Consider the following 21,961-nt stretch of genomic DNA (forward strand, 5'->3'; position numbering starts at 1 on the left):
AGTCTCAGAGAAGGGGGCACAGGGGCAGTCTCAGAGAATGGGGCACAGAGGTAGTCTCAGAGAAGGGGGCACAGGGGCAGCCTCAGAGAAGGGGCACAGGAGCAGTCTTAGAGAAGGGGGCATAGGGGCAGTCTCAGAGAAGGGGCACAGGAGCAGTCTAAGAGAAGGGGGCACAGGGGCAGTCTCAGAGAATGGGGCACATGGGCAGTCTCAGAGAAGGGGGAACAGGGGCAGTCTCAGAAAAGGGGGCACACGGGCAGTCTCAGAGAAGGGGCACAGGGGCAGTCTCAGAGAAGGGGCAGTCTCAGAGAAGGGGCACAGGAGCAGTCTCAGAGAAGGGGGCACAGGAGCAGTCTCAGACAAGGGGCACAGGGGCAGTCTCAGAGAAGGGTGGCACAGGAGCAGTCTCAGAGAAGGGGCACAGGGGCAGTCTCAGAGAAGGGGCACAGGAACAGTCTCAGACAAGGGGCACAGGGGCAGTCTCAGAGAAGGGGGCACAGGAGCAGTCTCAGAGAAGGAGCACAGGGGCAGTCTCAGAGAAGGGGGCACAGGAGCAGTCTCAGACAAGGGGCACAGGGGCAGTCTCAGAGAAGGGGCACAGGGGCAGCTTTAGAGAAACTGCTTACATAAAGGAAATCACAGATGATCTGTCCATCCCCAGCAATCTCTCTCTCAGCTCAGCTTGGAGGGTTCACGTTGTGCAGCTGGGCAGCAGGAAAGCGGGTATTTATAGGCAGACTTGGAGTTTGTTTAGTTCATGTGCTGCCATCGCAACCCTGTGCTGTATGATGCCTGCTGTATACTCAGTGCTGTATGCTGCCTGCTGTATACTCAGTGCTGTATGCTGCCTGCTGTATACTCAGTGCTGTATGCTGCCTGCTGTATACTCAGTGCTGTATGGTGCCACTGCCTGCTGTATACTCAGTGCTGTATGGTGCCACTGCCTGCTGTATACTCCGTGCTGTATGCTGCCTGCTGTATACTCAGTGCTGTATGCTGCCTGCTGTATACTCAGTGCTGTATGCTGCCTGCTGTATACTCAGTGCTGTATGATGCCTGCTGTATACTCAGTGCTGTATGCTGCCTGCTGTATACTCAGTGCTGTATGGTGCCACTGCCTGCTGTATACTCAGTGCTGTATGGTGCCACTGCCTGCTGTATACTCCGTTCTGTGGATAGTGCTGCTAGTGTGGGTGCTGTTGTTGAAGAGGGTGATGCTGTTGGTGCTGTAGTAGAGGGTGCTGCTGTAGGAGAGGGTGCTGCTGTAGGTAGTGGGTGCTGCTGTAGGAGAGGGTGCTGCTGTAGTAGAGGGTGCTGCTGTAGTAGAGGTGCTGCTGTAGGAGAGGGTGTTGCTGTAGGTAGAGGGTGCTGCTGTAGTAGAGGTGCTGCTGTTATAGAGGTGCTTCTGTAGTAGAGGGCGCTGCTGTAGGTAGAGGGTGCTGCTGTAGGAGAGGGTGCTGCTGTAGTAGAGGTGCTGCTGTAGGTAGAGGGTGCTGCTGTTATAGAGGGTGTTGCTGTAGGAGAGGGTGCTGCTGTAGTAGAGGGCGCTGCTGTAGGTAGAGGGTGCTGCTGTAGGAGAGGGTGCTGCTGTAGTAGAGGTGCTGCTGTAGGTAGAGGGTGCTGCTGTTATAGAGGGTGTTGCTGTAGGAGAGGGTGCTGCTGTAGTAGATGGTGCTGCTGTAGGAGAGGGTGCTGCAGTATTAGAGGGTGCTGCTGTAGTAGAGGGTGCTACTGTAGTAAATGTGCTGCTGTAATAGAGGGTGCTGCTGTAGGAGAAGGTGCTGCTGTAGTAGAGGGTCCTGCTGTAGGTAGAGGGTGCTGCTGTAGTAGAGGTGCTGCTTTTATAGAGGTGCTGCTGTAGTAGAGGGTGCTGCTGTAGGTAGAGGTTCTGCTGTAGGTAGAGGGTTCTGCTGTAGTAGAGGTGCTGCTTTTATAGAGGTGCTGCTGTAGTAGAGGGTGCTGCTGTAGGTAGAGGGTGCTGCTGTAGTAGAGGTGCTGCTGTAGTAGAGGGTGCTGCTGTAGGTAGAGGTTCTGCTGTAGTAGAGGGTCCTGCTGTAGGTAGAGGGTACTGCTGCTGTTGCTGTTGGTGCTGTTGCTGTGAGTAATGGGTCGGTCAGAGCTCTGATATTATTACAGCTCCTGCCTTCTGCCTGTGTGGGAGAGATCTCTGACTGTGTGAGTGCATTGGACTCTGGTGGAGCTCTATGGGAATGAGAGACATGAGGCAGAAAGAGAGACTTGAGATGGTGATCAGCTGCTGTGAACCCATGAGACAGACCAAGTGCAGGAATATGTCCTATGATTGGAACCCTCAGCACTCTTATATTGTATAAAATCAAGGCTATCACTGACAGACAGCAGGTCACACAGCCAGAGACTGACATAGACAGCAGGTCACACAGCCAGAGACTGACATAGACAGCAGGTCACACAGCCAGCCACTGACATAGACAGCAGGTCACACAGCCAAAGACTGACATAGACAGCAGGTCACACAGCCAGACACTGACATAGACAGCATGTCACATAGCCAGCCACTGACATAGACAGCAGGTCACACAGCCAGAGACTAACATTGACAGCAGGTCACAAAACCAGAGACTGACATAGACAACGGGTCACATAGCCAGAGACTAACATAGACAGTGGGTCACACAGCCAGAGACTGACATACACAGCAGGTCACACAGCCAGAGACTGACATAGACAGCAGGTCACACAGTCAGTCACTCACATAGACAGCTGAACACACAGCCAGAGACTGACATAGACAGTGGGTCACAGAGCCAGAGACTCACATAGACAGCATGTCACACAGCCAGAGACTGACATAGACAGCAGGTCACACAGTCAGTCACTGACATAGACAGCAGAACACACATCCAGAGACTGACATAGACAGTGGGTCACACAGCCAGAGACTGACATAGACAGCAGGTCATAAAGCCAAAGACTGACATAGACAGCAGGTCACACAGTCAGTCACTGACATAGACAGCAGAACACACAGCCAGAGACTGACATAGACAGTGGGTCACACAGCTAGTGGCTGTAAGAAGTAGAATCAGAGCATGGGACTGAGTGAAAAAACAGTAATCTGCTACTGAGTGAGTGCATGCGCAATGTTTTACTACAGGGGTGGCCAGGAGGTACACCCCCAGCTATTGTAGATCTACAACTCCCATGATGCTTTGACAGGATTAGCCTCATAGGATTTGTGGTCCTGCAACAGCTGGGGTTCTACAATTTGACCACCCTTAATTAATACCGTTAGTAAAATAATATCTGCTGGTGATGGGGATAATCTGCTAAACTGGAGGATTGAGTAGGGAATTACAAAATTTAAATCTAAATAATAGAACCTGGAAAATATGGACTTTGAGCACTTTTCCAGCTCAGTGGTTTGAATACAGAGTATGGGAGCTGTAGTCCACAGCATCTGAATTGCCCAATCCAACCAGTGAGCCCCAACCCTGGTCCATAACTGAATCGCCTACAAACAGCGCCTGTTCCTGGCGGGTAACAGTGACATCTTAACCAGCACTGCAATGGCAACGTCGGCCATTTTACCACTCTAAAGTCGGCGTCGTAGAAAGATTCCGTGTGACATAGGACAGGGTATACAGGACAAACGAGTGAGATGCAAAACAGATATCAACTACAAGGTTTGGATCTGAGACTGTCAGCATTACTCACTGACAGAGACAGGTGTGAAGTGACTTAATAAGTCCCCTTCAGTAACCGGGGATTGGGCGGTGGGAGGGAGAGGGACCCTCCAGTGCCAGAAAAACTGATCATTTTTCTGGCACTGGAGTTTCCCTTTAACTGCAAAAAGAGAGTGATCACATTTAGCATTTCTAGTGTCAACTAGGCTTGTGCATTCGTTTTCGGACAAGTGCGAATTCGTCAGAATTTCGGGCAATTCATTCTTTCATAGAAATCCAAAATGAATGAATTGCATTATAACGGAATAAGCGGAAAATGAATCGCTTGTTGGACGAGAATTAGTCCATGCAATTTGTTCATTCATGGATTTATCTAATTATAACGGTTCATCTTTCTATAATAATACCAGTGTCGGGAGCAGAGTCCCTTTCCCCCCAAATCTTTCCCCAAATTGGGTGTACAGGTTTCCTTTTATGCCCCTCAAATATTAGTTGAGGTGAGATGGGGGATTAGTTTAACATGGGGTGCCCAGTTTGGGTTCCCTGTGCCCATCACCTGAAGCCATGGCTGAAGGGTTACATTTGGAATGTCTAGCCCCTACAATGTGAACTTAGATATAGAATGTGGTTAATGTACAATGGAAACTTAAGGCAGGATCCTGTAAGTATAAGGTGCTTTTTCACGTGTAGATTATTATTCTGTATTGTTTTCTGTGCTGTATTTACTATCCAGTGAGTTAACTGCGTTGCTTCCTATGTCTAACAGCATTGCAGGAACTAGTCCTGCAAAATGTAACCCACCACCAGGGGCACTGGGGATGTAAAATAGTTCCCCCCGTGCCCCATCCCACAGACAATCTCTCTGTCACACACCATCGCCTCCTCAAAAAAATTCCATTTCATAAAGATACAATCGTTATAAAATAATCATGAAGACTATATTGGAATATCACTGAAATTTAAACCCAGTCACAAAATATAACCCAAAGTAGGGACTATTTTATCTTCTTTTTTTTTTTCGATGCTTGAGAAGTTTGACAACAGGCAGAGTTACTCTTTGTCAAGCTTTGCCAATCCCTCGCCTGTCACTAGTGACGGGAACAGTGTTAATTTTGTCGACTAATAATTTTAGTAAAATTTAAGTCAACTAAATTTTTTTAGATTTAGTTGACTAAGACTAGACTCAAATTACTAAAATATGACTAAAACTAAAATGGTATTTTTAGTCAGAAGACTATGACTAAAACTAAATTGAAATGTGGTGCCAAAATGAACACTGAACGGGAAAAAGCCATCTCACAGGATCCTCCATAGGATCAGTGTTGTACTCTTGCAAGTTCAAAAACATAAAGTGTTCATGTCAGCTCCTGGCCAATAGCTAAAGAGGAAATTCTGAATGAAGATGGTGGTGCAAAGACCCAGGAAGGTGTCAGATCTGCTTTATGGACAAGTTATAATTTTATTACGTTGTCACACTCAGTGCACAGAGGAAAAGTTCTGCTTACTTAGTGAATTCAGTAATGGTTAATGAATGGGACACTCCATCTCGTACATTGTTTAATGAACGGGACATTTCTTCTCGATACAATGTTTAATGAATGGGACATTTAATCTCAATACACTGTTTTATGAATGGGACATTCCATCTTGATACACTGTTTAATGAATGGGACATTCCATCTCGATACACTGTGTAATGAATGCAGCATTTCATATTGATACATGGTTTCATGAATGGGACATTCCATCTCGATACACTGTTTAATGAATGGGACATTCCATCTCGATACACTGTTTAATAAATGGGGTATTCCATCTCGATACACTGTTTAATGAACGGGACATTCCATTTCGTACACTGTTTAATGAACGGGACATTCCATCTCGATACACTGTGTAATGAATGGGGCATTTCATATTGATACACGGTTTCATGAATGGGACATTCCATCTCGATACACTGTTTAATGAACGGGACATTCCATCTCAATACGCTGTTTAATAAATGGGGCATTTCATATTGATACACGGTTTCATGAATGGGACATTCCATCTCGATACACTGTTTAATGAATGGGACATTCCATCTCGATACACTGTTTAATGAACAGGACATTCCATCTCGATATACTGTTTAATGAACGGGACATTCCATCTCGATACACTGTTTAATGAACGGGACATTCCATCTCGATACACTGTTTAATGAATGGGACATTCCATCTCGATACACTGTTTAATGAATGGGACATTCCATCTCGATACACTGTTTAATAAATGGGGTATTCCATCTCGATACACTGTTTAATGGATGGGACATTCCATCTCGATACACTGTTTAATGAACGCGACATTCTATCTCGATACACTGTGTAATGAATGGGACATTCCATCTCGATACACTGTTTAATGGATGGGACATTCCATCTCGTACACTGTTTAATGAACGGGACATTCCATCTCGATACACTGTTTAATGAACGGGACATTCCATCTCGATACGCTATTTAATGAACGGGACATTCCATCTCGATACACGATTTAATGAACGGGACATTCCATCTCGATACACTGTTTAATGAATGGGACATTCCATCAGGATACACTGTTTAATGAATGGGACATTCCATCTCGATACGCTATTTAATGAACGGGACATTCCATCTCGATGCACGATTTAATGAACGGGACATTCCATCTCGATACACTGTTTAATGAATGGGAAATTCCATATCGATACACTGTTTAATGAATGGGAAATTCCATCTCAATACAATATTTAATAAAATGGGACATTCCATATCGATATGCTGTTTAATGAACGGGACATTCCATCAGGATACACTGTTTAATGAACGGGACATTCCATCTCGATACACTGTTTAATGAACGGGACATTCCATCTTGATACAATATTTAATAAATGTGACATTCCATCTCGATACACTGTTTAATGAATGTGACATTCCATCCCGATACAATGTTTAATAAATGGGACATTCCATCTTGGTACAATGTTTACTGAATGGGGCATTCCATCTTGACACAGGATATTTAAAGGTTGAGTTTTTGAGACATAATAAGTCCATCATTGGTCCCCAAACTGTAAAACGTAAGGATCATACATAACTGGGGACACACTCTAGTATATTAATATGTGCTTACAAACAAAAACAATAGATTCATCAAATTTGACCCTATAAAAGCACAAACTGACTGCTTCCAGACTAGCTCCCAAGCAATGCCACAAATGGGGCATTTACTTCATCATTAATTCACTATCGCAGAGCTTCTGGGTGATCTGAGTTCTTGTTCCAGAACAGGCGGAGAGCTGAGTAGCTATCCTTGATGTACAGCAAACACCTACATATTATAATGGGGCAAACCATCGTTTTTATTGCAATTCCAGCATTAAATAAAAAATACAAAAACCAACCCACCATCTATGATTTATGTTAACTTTTTTATGTGAGACTCTGTTTTTTCAATTTTATTTCTTTTTTTCCCCCAGTGTATGTTGAAGGGATGCTTTAGGCACTATAACCATTTAATCTCATTGAATTGATTATAGTGCCTAGAGTCCCCTGTCTCTGTCCCTACATTTAGTGTTAGTCCCTTTTTGAGCAGTTTAACACTAGATGAACGTCCCAGACTTCCCATAGCACCGCCCCCACTGGAGGTGTGACTAGTGCTGAGATTACACACTTCCTACTTTTACTAGTACATGCCAGCAACAGGCACTGTGATAGGCTGAAAGCAGTCAGCAAACACTTTCAGCCAATCACAGCCAACCATTGCTTTATCATTATCCCAAGCAGCTTAGACAGGCTGCTCTGGACTTTCGTTTGGTATTAAACCATTAAAACCAGTTTAGCATTGAGTGGCAGGACAGCAACAGGGGACTTCAGAAATTATAACTACTTCAATGAGAGGATTAAGAGGGATACAAAATGGAGGCACTCAGTTAAATGCAGTAATGTGGACTTCTACATTTAATATTATTCTTGCAGACTCCACACACGTTTGTTAAATATAAGGAATGAGAACATACAGTATGAAATATTCTCAGAAGTGACAGTGCTCTCTGTAAACAGCAAAAGGAACACATTAACCAAGACAATAACAACCTTCAAGAACTGGACTGTAAAATACTTCCATATATTAGAATACGTTTTACTAGACATTCGTCAGTCTAGAGATCCAAGATATAAGTGTCAGCTTCTAAGCGCATGGAAGTGACTTTGATTTTTACAGTACTTACAGAACAGAAATTATTTCTATTTGAAACATTTTTGATAGTGGAAACATTTCAGCTGATCTGAAATCAGAGTTAGGATTTGAAATTAATTGAAAACTAAATTGCAAAGTTTAGGCTCAAATAGAAGAGGTGGAGATATTGCTGATGCTTTTGTCAAATCGTTCAATTTGGTTTTAAAATCAGTAACTCCAGGTTTATTCACCAAATAAGGAATTGGGGGGGGGGAGGGGGGGAGGATTCACCAGATAAATGGACATTCAGCCAAAAGCTGACCGGCAAGCAAAGCAGCTGTTGGAGAATTTAGATTTTCACTCATTTCACCTGAAATGTGATTTTTTTTTGATGACTTCACAATTTAGTAAATGGTCCTTAATGATTTATTCATTAGGTCATTTTTCAGTTTGTTCATCTGAAATCAGATCTGCCATTTTGACATAATATATGCAGCCACAAACACTGCAATGAGCGTTGGTCCTTTATTCCAGTGTTTTTGCATCTGGTTTCATTCTCATTAAATGACAAGAACACAATACCTGTTGGGACAAATACGGGGCGCATTCTAAAAATAATAATTACCGTATATACTCGAGTATAAGCCGACCCGAATATAAGCCGAGGCCCCTAATTTTATCCCAAAAAACTGGGAAAACTTATTGACTCGAGTATAAGACTAGGGTGGGAAATGCAGCAGCTACTGGTAAATTTCTAAATAAAATTAGATCCTAAAAAAAATATATTAATTGAATATTTATTTACAGTGTGTGTATAATGAATGCAGTGTGTGCGTATGTGTGTGTGTATGAGTGCAGCGTGTGTGTATGAGTGCAGTGTGTGTGTGCATGAATGCAGTGTGTGTGTGCATGAATGCAGTGTGTGAATGCAGTGTGTGCAGGGCCGGTGCAAGGATATTTGCCGCCGTAGGCAAAAAAATTTTTGCCGCCCCCTCCCCCCCCCCATATGTCTTGACTTCCCCTCCTCCTCCCTCAGTGGTCCTTACCTCCCCACCCCCGTGTTCCTTCACTCCCCCCCCCCAGTGGTCCTGACTCACCCCTCCCCTAGTGGTCCTTACCCTCCCCTCCCCTAGTGGTCCTTACTTCCCCCTCCCCTCCCATAGTGGTCCTTATCCCACCCCCTCCCTCTCATAGTGGTCCTTATCCCCCTTCTCCCTCCCATAGTGTTCCTTATCCCCCCCCATCCCTCCCATAGTGGTCCATATACCCCCCCCCCTCCCTCCCATAATGGTCCTTATACCCCCCCTCCCTCCCATAGTGGTCCTTATCCCACCCCCTCCCATAGTGGTCCTTAAACCCCCCTCCCTCCCATAGTGGTCCTTATACCCCCCTCCCTCCAATAGTGGTCCTTATCCCCCCCTCCCTCCCATAGTGGTCCTTATCCCCCCCTCCCTCCCATAGTGGTCCTTATACCCCCCTCCCTCCCATAGTGGTCCTTATCCCCCCCTCCCTCCCATAGTGGTCCTTATACCCCCCTCCCTCCCATAGTGGTCCTTATACCCCCCTCCCTCCCATAGTGGTCCTTATACCCCCCCTCCCTCCCATAGTGGTCCTTATCCCCCCCTCCCTCCCATAGTGGTCCTTATACCCCCCCTCCCTCCCATAGTGGTCCTTACCCCCCCCTCCCTCCCATAGTGGTCCTTATCCCCCCCTCCCTCCCATAGTGGTCCTTATACCCCCCCCCCTCCCTCCCATAGTGGTCCTTACCCCCCCCTCCCTCCCATAGCGGTCCTTATACCCCCCTCCCTCCCATAGTGGTCCTTATACACCCCCCCCCTCCCATAGTGGTCCTTATACCCCTTTTTTTATTATTATTAATTTATTTATTTTTTTTTTTATATTTTTTTTTTTCGTCCCCCCTCCCTGCTTGATATATGGCAGGGAGGGGGGCTCTCCTTCCCTGGTGGTCCAGTGGCAGTTCAGTGGGGGGGAGAGGGGTGCTGGCAGAGCTGTACTTACCTTTCCTGCAGCTCCTGTCAGCTCTCTCCTCCTCCGCGCGGTCTGTGCAGCTCACTCTGTCAGCTCACAGTGTAAGTCTCGCGAGAGCCGCGGCTCTCGCGAGACTTACACTGGGAGCTGACCGAGGTGCTGAACGGACGGCGCAGAGGAGGAGAGAGCTGACAGGAGCTGCAGGAAAGGTAAGTACAGCTCTGCCAGCCCCCCTCTCCCCCCAGTCTGTATTATGGCAATGCAAATTGCCATAATACAGACTCTGACTCGAGTATAAGCCGAGTTGGGGTTTTTCAGCCCAAAACATGGGCTGAAAAACTCGGCTTATACTCGAGTATATACGGTATATGGTCAAACTGTGACGAAATCACCTAGGACACCAATTGAAGGTTCCACTTGAGTTCTGCTCCTTTGGAACGTATCTCAGAAATACTCTTTTTTTTTTTTTCTCTTATTTTTTCAGTTTGGATGTTATTGATTTTTAATAATAAAGGTAAGAAATCGCATGAAGGCTTTGACTTTTTACATTGAGGAAAACATCTTTCAAACTACAATATCAACTTTAAAGTGAGTTTATCAACTTCCACTATAGGTCTATACTTCAATGGTCCAAACAAAACATTGCAAAAGTTGGTGAAAACAGCACTAAACAGTTTTGCAGGTAAAAAGGAAAGATAATTAACAACTACATTAAAGAAGGATGGGGAGAGGGGGAGCAGAGCTCCTATTCACAGTCAGTAATAGCTAGTTCTGCAATGTTCGCCCACCTGAGCTGGTGTAGCTAATTCCAATATTTTATATATAGTCTCCGCATTAAAATGAGAGCAGTTAATGGAACCTTCCGAGATCCTTGAACTGATGGATCTGCTATGTTAGATTTCCTTCAATGAACATCCCATTCCCAGGAAATGCTCTTCATAAATAATCTCAATATTTTACTGTGCAACCGAATCTACAGCAGCTTTCGCATTGTCTTGCACAAGGTTTTTGGCAGCTAAATGTGGCTGATGAGACAGTGGCGGATCCAGAGCCTGATCTCGGGAGGGGCACTTGTAGATTATTTAAAAAAAATAATCCTAGCACAATAACCACTACAGCTCAGTGTAGTAGTTATGGTGCCAGTAGTGCCAGGATCCCACCCCGGAGTAAGTAGTCATACCGTTTAAGAACAGTTTGACAACTTACCTGGGGTCTGCTGGGATATAGGGCATAGGAGAAGTGGTGTGTGTTAGGGGTGAAGTGTGTGTGAAAGGTGCAGTGTGTGTGTGAGCGGTGAAGTGAGTGTGAGTGCGTAAGGGTGGCAGTGTGTGTGTTAGGGGGCAGTGTGTGTATGGGGGCACTGTATGTCTGTGTGGGGCAGTGTGTGTATGGGGGGGCACTGTATGTCTGTGTGGGGCAGTGTGTGTATGGGGGGCACTGTGTGTATGGGGGGGTCGTGTGTGTGTGTTTGGGGCAATGTGTGTATGGGGGGCAGCAGGGTGTGTAGGGCACTGTGTGTGTATAGGTGTGCAGTGTGTGCGGGGCAGTATGTGTATGGGGCAGTGTTTGTGGGGCAGTGTGTATGGGGACAGTGTTTGTGGGACAGTGTTGTATGGGGACAGTGTTTGTGGGGCAGTGTGTGTATGGAGGCAGTGTTTGTGGGGGCAGTGTGTGTATGGGGTCAGTGTGTGTAGTGTTTGTGGGTCAGTGTGTGTATGGGGTCAGTGTGTGTAAGGGGGAAGTGTGTGTATGGGGCAGTGTTTGTGGGGCAGTGTTTGTGTGTATGGGGGCAGTGTTTGTGTGTATGGGGGCAGTGTTTGTGTGTATGGGGGCAGTGTGTGTGTGTGTATGGGGGCAGTGTGTGTGTGTATGGGGGCAGTGTGTGTGGGGTCAGTGTGTGTAGTGTGTGTATGGGGTCAGTGTGTGTAGTGTGTGTATGGGGTCAGTGTGTGTATGGGGTCAGTGTGTGTATGGCGTCAGTGTGTGTATGGGGTCAGTGTGTGTATGGGGTCAATGTGTGTAGTGTGTGTATGGGGTCAGTGTGTGTATGGGGTCAGTGTGTGTAGTGTGTATGGGGACAGTGTGTATATGGGGACAGTGTGTATATAGGGACAGTGTGTGTATGGGGACAGTGTGTGTATGGGGACAGTGTGTGTATGGGGACAGTGTGTGTATGGGGGCAGTGTTTGTGTGTATGGGGGCAGTGTTTGTGTGTATGGGGCAGTGTTTGTGTGTATGGGGGCAGTGTTTGTGTGTATGGGGGCAGTGTTTGTGTGTATGGGGGCAGTGTTTGTGTGTATGGGGGCAGTGTTTGTGTGTATGGGGGCAGTGTGTGTATGTATGGGGTCAGTGTGTGTAGTGTGTGTATGGGGTCAGTGTGTGTAGTGTGTGTATGGTGTGTGTATGGGGTCAGTGTGTGTATGGGGTCAGTGTGTGTAGTGTGTGTATGGGGTCAGTGTGTGTAGTGTGTGTAGTGTGTGTATGGGGTCAGTGTTTATATGGGGACAGTGTGTGTATGGGGACAGTGTGTGTATGGGGACAGTGTGTGTAGTGTGTGTATGGGGACAGTGTGTGTAGTGTGTGTATGGGGTCAGTGTGTGTAGTGTGTGTATGGGGTCAGTGTGTGTATGGGGGCAGTGTGTATGGGGGCAGTGTATGTTGGGCAGTGTGTATGGGGGCAGTGTGTATGGGGGAGGGGAGGAGGGAAGGGAGGCTTTTTAATTAAAAAAAAAAAAATGTATTTAATAAAATATATTATGTCCCCCCTCCCTTCTTACCTTTATTGAGGAGGAGGGGGGACATTTCTGGATCCCTGGTGGTCCAGTGGTTCCAGTGAACTCTAGCCCGCGCTCCAGGGCTAGAGTTCACTCTCGCGAGATTTGGAGCGTTGCCGTGGTAACCGCGGCAACGCTCCAAATCTCGCGAGAGGAGGACCCGGAGGAGCTGCAGGTAACAGCTCCCGGGTCCTCTCTCCCTCCCCTGCCGGTCGGCTGTCAGTAATGTGCCTGCGGACAATGTCAGCCCTGCACCAGCCGGCAGGGGAGAATCTCGGGGGGGGGCAATTGCCCCGTTGCCCCCCCCCCCCTGGATCCGCCAATGTGATGAGAACAAATTTTTATTATTTATCCCTTTGATTGAAAGTTTTTAAGCCAAAGTTCTAAATGATCATTTTTAAAATGCCTTGGCTTTCTGAAATAAACCGTTATCTGGAAAGTTAGAAGAAAGGGATACCCTGAGTTCCATCATTTAATCTCTAGTTAAAATGAGCTTCTTCATCAAAAATTCAATGATAACGCAATCGTTACTGTGTCACTCAAAGAAAATGATCATTGATACGGATCTGGAGAGACTGAGTGCAATCATCAGATCATTATACAATACTCCAGAATATGTCTATAAATAATTATTAGAATATAATCTAATAATGCTCTTAGGTTCCAATCAGAGGGACACAATCTAGGAGAAAAGGGGTGCTGCAAAACTAAATGAAAACTTGGAAATCACAAGTGAAATAGTTTTCACAAGTCAAAATGCTTTTTGCATTTTTTGTCATCTCTGGTCATTGTTGTTTTTGGGACTTAGAAATAGTTTATACTTATAGGTATTGCTGAAGTTTCGAACTTATCTTGTAGAGTAAAATATATATCTAAAGGCTTTTCATTAGTAAGATTAAATAATAACCCTTAAAAAAAAAACACTCAGCGTTCCACGTTCTCACACCGTTGTGGACAGATTTGTAGATCAGCCTTCACTCCTTTTGTAGTGACGTTACAGACTAACGTAAATGGACCTCAGCTGCTTGGAAGTCGCCTGGGAATAGAAAAAAGAATTATAATCAGCTCCGAATCGGGCTAAACCCGTGGAACCACAAATGAATTGGGAATTGACCTTATATATAGTTGGACTTTGGGGGAGAAAAGATATGCTGCTATTCCGTTAGGGAATCTTTATATTGTATTTTATCTTTTTTTATATATTTTTATTGTATTTTGTTTTGTGATTTATCCTGTTTTATTTTTGGTCCATGAGGAAGTCCCATGTTGGGACGAAACATGTTGGACCTGTTTCTTCACATTTATTTAAGTTTTCTTGCATAGCAAGACCACTTAATATTATCTCACATATATTTTATTATTATTATTATTATAGCCAAATTTACCACCCTAACTCCTCCCACAGTTTTTACACTACATAGACAGTAATCTACCAAAACGTGCGGATTGTTCCCGATTGGTGTGCTATTACTTTGTGGAACGTTTCGCCGAATGGTTCACGGAATATCGTCAATTTTGTGGTGAAATTGGTCCCATAGAAATGAATGGCGAAATGTTCAAAACTAGAGTGGGAGCTGGCAAAAGCTGAAAAATCAGGACATGATTTCTAAACTGACACCACTCCCTCATTTTCAGGCCCACCTACACAAATCTTATATCAAAACGTTCAGCTATCACTGCTGTCATTAAACATCCATTGACATTCATTGAAACTCCACTCTAGCCACCTCAAATTTGAAGGGCAATATCTAAACTGCGACTGTGCCTTAATGTTTGATATTTCAGAGAATACTGTACATCAAAATGTAGGTCTGGGTCTTGTGATTCACAATCTAAAGCTGTTCGCTGTAGGATATATAGTTTTTAAAATACGACCGTTTGAAGATGGCAACTGCCAGTGAAGTGAGCAATTTGGAGCAGTTTGTTTTTAACCGCTCTTCTCTGCCCTATTTGAAATCCATTAGTTCCTGTTGGCAGTTGGTGGAATGTTCGAGGGATTTGAAACCCTATGTAACAAGGCTGCAATATGAAGATGCTGTTATATATGTATTAATAAAGTGAGTACTTTGTTATACAGGAATTATTGACTGATTTGTACAAAACATCACCGTGGCAGCAGGGATACCTGAACATTTGGAATGTTCGAGGGATTTGAAAGCTCTTCTCTGCCCTGTTTGAAATCTATTAGTTCCTGTTGGCAGTTGGTGGAATGTTCGAGGGATTTGAAAGCTCTTCTCTGCCCTGTTTGAAATCTATTAGTTCCTGATGGCAGTTGGTGGAATGTTTGAGGGATTTGAAAGATTTGAAAGCTCTTCTCTGCCCTGTTTGAAATCTATTAGTTCCTGTTGGCAGTTGGTGGAATGTTTGAGGGATTTGAAAGATTTGAAAGCTCTTCTCTGCCCTTGCTGTAGAGTGAGTGAACCACACTCCAACCTTTCCACAGTTACTCCAGCCACTCCAACCACACAACAGTTACTCAAGCCACTCCACCCAGTTACTCCGCCCACTCCAGTTGCAGACTACTGGTGGAGGCAAGAACACTTCACACAATTTCCCCAGAAATTGTAGCTTTTCCAGTTTATAATTGATTTGATTAAATAAAGTAAAACATTTTTGAATACCTAACTAAAGTTTGAGAAAACTATCCCTGATGTGGAAACATTAAAAGGGAACAGAAGGAGGAGGAGATCCTTAGATTGCTCCCCCAGATTTAATGTGAGGCACCCAGAGGCGATTTAACGACCACCAATTTTGTGACTGCATTTCTAGTTTATTTTAACTGAATTACACTATGTTATTATGTATTTTTTGTAGATATAATCAGCTGCGTTCCCCTTGTATTCTATATTGAGACTGTTTTATAAGGGGACATTCACTCCTTTTGTCTCTGGCTTGATGTCCATCTCTTGTGGTTTGCCTTTCTACAACGAGCGACACACATAGACGCACACCATGTCAATCAATACATTGTCCTCTATGAACTTATTACAGCTACAGAACTATTTCTGTGGCTTCCCTGGTGATGTAGAGACATTTTACTGTGTATTTTCTTATTTTAACGTTGAAATGTCCCTGAAAGAATGACAAATGAACCTCCATTGATAATGTATTCATTTTTCTGATATTGACTACTGTAAAAACCTACTAACTAAGCTCCTTCTCTCCCAGCTCCCCCTTCAGTCCATCCTGAATGCCACTGACAGGCTAATCCACCTTCCTCGTCACTCTGTATCTGCTGCCCCTTTCTGTGAGTCTATTCACTGGCTTTCTATTCAAAGTATTACTAAATTCTAAATTCTCATTAATCAACAAATATACTCCAGCCCATCGCATAAGATCTAACAATGTCCTGTTCCTTGAATCTACTATTATCAAGTCTTCCCACTAGACTGCAGGACTTCTCTCGTGCGGCACCACCCCCTAGTATGGACAGGGCCGTCTATAATATGATTAGGACCCTGGGCTATGCATTTTCTTGGGCCCCCAGGGCCCTGCCCCTCCCACCACCTCATCCCCCAACCTGCAATCACACTGACAGACGTACTGGCATATACACACACAGACATTAAAATATTCACAGATACATACTGATACACACAGTCACTGACACACAAATATATACTGGCAGACATACTGACACACACACATACATACGCTGACAGATACACTGACACACACACACACACACACACAGGCATACTGACATACACACAGACAGACATTAAAACATTCACAGATACATACTGACACACAAATATATCCTGGCAGGCATACTGACACACACACAGACATACATAAACACAGACATACTGACACACACAGGCCTACTAACAAACACATACACACACACTGACAGATGTACTGACACACACACACATAGACATACTGACACACACACACACACACACACAGACAGACCTACTGACATACATTTAGCCACCCTCCAGGTTCTTACCTTTTCCTAGAGGGTGGTTTCCCTGGTCCAGTGGCTGGCTGAGGCAGATGGGAGTTCTCCTCTGGAACTCCCCTCCCTGCCTTTCTCCTCCCGCGCGGCTATTATCTCCGGTGGGAGGAAGTGACGTCCATAGGGGCTGCACAAATCGCGGGACCCACGGAGCAGCTGCTCTGGGCCCCCCAGGAGCAACTGGGCCCGGGCAGCTGCCCCGTTTGCCCCGCGTTAAAGACGGCCCTGGTGTGCGGGCAGTGTATGTGTATGGGGCAGTGTATGTGTGTGGGGGCAGTGTGTGTGTGTGTGTGTGTGTGGGGGCAGTGTATGTATGTGGGGGCAATGTGTGTGTATGGGTGCAGTGTGTGTGTGTATGTGGGCAGTCTATGTATGTGGGGGCAATGTGTGTGTGTGTGTGTGGGGGCAGTGTATGTGTGTGTGTTATAAGGATGGGGGGCTTTTTTTAATGTTTTTTTTTTATAAAATTATTTTTTTTTAAATTTAAAATATAGATAATGTCCCCCCTCCCTTCTTACCTTTGTTTAGGGAGGAGAGGGGACATTTCTCGATCCCTGGTGGTCCATGTGGTGAGAGTGAACTCTAGCCCCGGTCTCCAGGGCTAGAGTTCACTCTCGCAAGATCCGGAACGTTGCCATGGCAACGCTCCATGCTCGCAAGAGAAGGACCTGGAGGAGCTGCAGACTGAGCTCCCCCGGGTCCTCTCTCTCTCCTTCCTCTGCCGTCGGCCAGCAAACCGGAGAGGGAGATCTCTGATCTCCCCTCCGGTCCATGAAGGCACATTGCAGGGCTGGGGAGAGGGAGAACCTCGGATTCTCGGGGCGGGGGGGCAGATCAGAGGCAGAGCCAGCACAAGCCAAACACAGCCCTGGCCAATCAGCATCTCCTCATAGAGATGAATTGAATCAATGCATCTCTATGAGGAAAGTTCAGTGTCTGCATGCAGAAAGAGGAGACACCGAATGTCAGTCACACTGTGCAGCACTGCCCCAGGAAGCATCTTTAGCAGCCATCTGAGGAGCGGCCAGTGGAGGTATCCCTAGGCTGTAATGTAAACACTGCATTTTCTCTGAATAGACAGTGTTTACTGCAAAAAGCCTGATGGGAATGATTCTACTCACCAGAACAAATATGATGCTTTTCCCTTTAGTGACTAACCCTTTGCGATTGATATCGCAGTGAACTTGAAATCATTATCATCCTACGAGCTAATCCGCACCTTTCAATGAGTTTTGGTGCATTTGGATGAGGGTAAAGTGTTATTGCAAATTTTCAGAATTCCCCTTGCTCTCACTTTGATACATCACTTGCTCCCGTTACCTTTGGAGCTGTTGGGAATATTAAAACCTGATCGAATAGTTCCTGAACATGTGGATGTAGTCACATTTTCTCTCCAGAGGACAGCATGTAACATGAAAAACTGGGACTAAATTCACATAACAAGGACATTTGTAAAGAAGGCAAGGACGAATGTGGCGAGAGACTAATTTGTCCTGATTCCTGTAGAACCTTCCTTATTAACACAGGTGATGTGCTTGCTTTTCAGATGACATAGTATTGCCAGTGAATGAATAAATTTGATGCCTTGACCTTGCGTTTTCACAATTTATTCTAGCAGGAAATACTGAATCGTTATCATTCAATTCTGACTACTTGGCGGGGAGATCTCTCAAACCATTCTATGACCTTGTTTCGAGAATACATGAATCTGTCACCTCTGAAAACAATCACACCCAGAAAGTGATAGGATTTGTCAGCATTAGTCTTAAGAGAGTTACTGACAAGTCAATTTTACCTTACACGGAACCCAAATGTATTTTTCGTTTACATACCAGATGTCCCTTATATCAAATAAATAGGTCATACTGACTTATGGAAGAAAAGCATCATGTTGCAAACGTAATTAATAGTGGATTTCATTATTTGTAATAATATAATTTTTAGCTTAATTATTCCCCCTAAGGACATCTGCATATCCCATCAAATAAAAAAACCCCAACAATAATGCAGAACAGGAATAGGCAAGACATTTATAAAGTACATTTTGGGGGGAAGGAGGGGGGTTCGTGAGGTTGATTTAAAAAAAACAAAAACAAAAAAAACTGCTATTTTGGGAAAGACCAATAAAATACACGGACATTGATTTATACATAAACTTCAAACTCAAAAGCAGGATTAAAGATACAAAAACTATATATTCGTGTAACGGGAACAGGATGGGTGACCTGCCCCTCCATATTGTCCGTCTATTTTTCTTTGGCATCAGGGACCCCAACCATCTTTCAAGGAGAAATTGAGCCGTCCCATTCCTTCCACTGAGGCAGGAATAGCTCCCTTTGCCCATTCCGTCATCACAGTCAGGAATCGCTCCCTCTGCCCACTTACTCTTACAACTCTGTAGCTGATCCCAAATACCAGGAAGCAGTGAAGCAAGGCTGCCATTAGACTTAGGCTCCGGTTAAGGAACATTGCAGGGTTACCACACGTCTAGTGGCTGTCTTCAGGCACTTCCGAAACACAACAGATCAGATCACTCATTTAGAGCTTCTCAAAGTGCAGCATTTGCACTAGTGTCTCGAAGCTTTAGCGCTGCACGATGAAAGGCAGGTCATACCTTCCCATGTAACCCATGCAAGGGGGCAATGGACTCCTAGTTAGGTAGGGGAATACATTGTGCACCTGTCATGAAAGATGACCTAGTGTTATTCCTCCCTCTTTAATTCAACCTTCGCCTTATTGCGGCTGATTAACTCCAAATGCCACCATGCTAGTAATTATGGGATGCAAACATTTTTGTGGCAGAGCTGCTGGATTTTTTGAGACAGCCAACAGAGAGAAAGGGTGTGCATATCTTTAATTTATCAAACAATACCGATATTTTAAAAGCATGATGCGTAGATTACTAGTAAATTACCTGAGGCAGAGAGAACCGAATGCATTCTGGATCATGCTTCCTAAGATTCTTCCTATTGCAGTAGTCATGGAGAGGAACATTTTTGACCCCGGGTATTTCTGATTGTATTCATTTTTTTTTATTAAATACACTTGTAACATTGTCTTTACTTCTGGTCCTAGCATCTGAGGATAATTTTTCCAAACCAGGATCCTTCCACTCCTATTCCCCACTAATCCACCTAGAAATCCCAGCAACTTCATCCAAATACCCTGAAATTCGTCAACTACCCCATGTCCAGTGGTCATTGTGGAGCGCCAGATCATTCTTCAGCAAACTGAAATCTACAGCCACACGACCCCTTCATTTCAAACTCTTACCCTATGATTCTCGTGAGATTTGGCTGTCCCCCGTGGCTATACTCCTCCTCTGTTTGCTGGGGCTGCAGTTCTTCCACACACCCCCATAAAGGAGGTCAATAGGCACCCTACTTTCCACCAACCCCATTGTTTCCTTCTGTTGAAGTTCACACTACCCACGAAGCCTAGGCCTTTAAGAAGTGGGTTTATCGCCCACTTGGTCATCCTAGCCTGTTCCTTAAAGACTTTTTAATCCTGCCTCCCTTTCTTTCGTCTAGCCCATGGTTCGTCAACCTGGTCCCTACCGCCCACTAGTGGGCGTTTCAGGATTCCAGGTGGGCGGTAGGGATTTCCAGGTTGATAGTGCGGGCGGGTGCGAGCCGGCGGTACCCGTGCGACTGGGTACCGCTGTGACCATTTGCGGCTCCGGCCCGCGCGGTAAACCGCCGGGGCCGCCTTCCAAAGTGTCCATCGGGTGGCCCATGCTGTCAGGGCCACCCGATGGATGCGGATTGTAAGGGGGCCCGGTCAGCGCTGGGCGCTTTAACAGCGTGACCGGGCCCCCTGTGATGACATCACAGAGCTGGGAGGAAGTGATTCCCCGGTCACTCCTCCCAGCTAAAACTGAGAGCCGCGCGGGAGGAAGCAGAGGGAGTCAGAGTGGGAACTCTGACTCCCATCAACCTGAGCCACCACTGGACCCCAGGAAAAGTCACCCTCCTGCACCTTAAAGGTAGGAAACAGGAGGGTGACTTAAATATAATGTGTGTTTGTTTGTGTGTGTGTGTGTCTTTGTAGGTATGTCTTGTGTGTGTGTCTTTGTATGTCTTGTGTGTGTGTCTGTCTGTATGTGTCTTTGTATGTATGTCTTGTGTGTGTGTATGTGTCTGTCTGTATATATGTGTGTCTTGTCTTTGTATGTATGTGTCATTGTATGTGTGTCTTGTGTGTCTGCATGTGTGTGTGTCTATGTATGTCTTATATGTGTGTCTGCATGTGTGTGTGCATGTCTGTGTTTTGTATGTGTGCCTGTCTGTTTGTATGTATGTGCCTTGTGTGTGTGTATGTGTGCCTGTCTGTGTCTTCGTGTGTGTGTGTGTGTATGTATGTGTGTCTTGTGTGTCTGTATGTGTGTATATGTGCCTGTCTGTGTCTGTATGTGTCCTATGTGTGTCTTGTGTGTGTGTGTGTCTTGTATGTGTGTGTGTCATATGTGTGTATGTGTGTGTCTTGTGTGTGTGCGCATGTCTGTGTGTGTCTGTTTGTATGTATGTGTCTTGTGTGTGTGTGTGTGTATGTGTGCCTGTCTGTGTCTTTGTGTGTGTATGTGTGTCTGTATGTGTCTGTACGTGTGTCTTGTGTGTGTGTGTCATGTATGTGTGTGTGTGTGTGTGTCTTGTATGTGTGTGTGTGTGTGTGTCTTGTATGTGTGTGTGTGTGTCTTGTATGTGTGTGTGTGTCTTGTATGTGTGTGTGTGTCTTGTATGTGTGTGTGTCATATGTGTCGTGTGTGTGTCGTGTGTCGTGTGTGTGTATGTGTGTCTTGTATGTGTGCCTGTCTGTTATAGTGGACTGTAGTAAGTGGGCTACCTAGCTCAGCCTTCCTACTGGGCATTGCTATAAAGAAGGTTAAAAAATAGAAAAAAGGGGAAAAAAAGGTGGGGAGGGGAATTGAGGAGGGAGAGGAGATGAGCTGACGCACAAATGAGAAATCATATTATGCGCAAACAGAGAAGTCGTCTGAATATCACTGAAAGAGACCTTTGTTTGTTCCTTACGAAAATCGAACCAGATATCAAATATTTAGTCTCGCAGCATCAACCTCAAGGATCTCATTAATCACTAGTAAAGGTAATTTCAATTTACTTTGTTTTCTCATTAAACTTTATAAAGTTAAAAACCTTATAAACCTGCATTAAGTAGAAATACAAAGATAAATGTACGTACATTTTTATTTTTTTAAAACACCCTCCTTTCTTAAAAATATTCCGCATTTGCGCGAAAACTGGTGGGCAGTAAGGACATTTTTTCAACCAAAAAGATGCATTAGTGGGCGGTAGGTAGAAAAAGGTTGACTACCACTGGTCTAGCCGTTCTTGTTATCCTTG

At 45.0% G+C, this 21,961-nt stretch overlaps 1 protein-coding gene and 1 long non-coding RNA gene across 2 annotated transcripts in view; one reads left to right on the plus strand and one right to left on the minus strand.

Moving 5' to 3' along the window:
* CAMK4 (calcium/calmodulin dependent protein kinase IV) overlaps positions 1 to 1,424 on the minus strand; it is a 203,373-nt gene extending 201,949 nt beyond the window's left edge. Inside the window, exon 1 of the mRNA XM_063453633.1 lies at positions 627 to 1,424. Within this exon, the coding sequence (XP_063309703.1) occupies positions 627 to 655 (29 nt within the window). The 5' untranslated portion in view covers positions 656 to 1,424. The remainder of the gene's footprint in view (positions 1 to 626) is intronic.
* On the plus strand, positions 1,275 to 2,237 carry LOC134610607 (uncharacterized). Its single transcript, XR_010090863.1, has 3 exons — positions 1,275 to 1,322; positions 1,359 to 1,399; positions 2,065 to 2,237. It is a non-coding gene; the product is annotated as an uncharacterized LOC134610607 (long non-coding RNA).
* The last annotated feature ends 19,724 nt before the right edge of the window (positions 2,238 to 21,961 follow it).

The sequence above is a fragment of the Pelobates fuscus genome, chromosome 5, assembly GCF_036172605.1.
Source record: "Pelobates fuscus isolate aPelFus1 chromosome 5, aPelFus1.pri, whole genome shotgun sequence".
In the NCBI taxonomy this organism is placed as follows: Eukaryota; Metazoa; Chordata; class Amphibia; order Anura; family Pelobatidae; genus Pelobates; species Pelobates fuscus.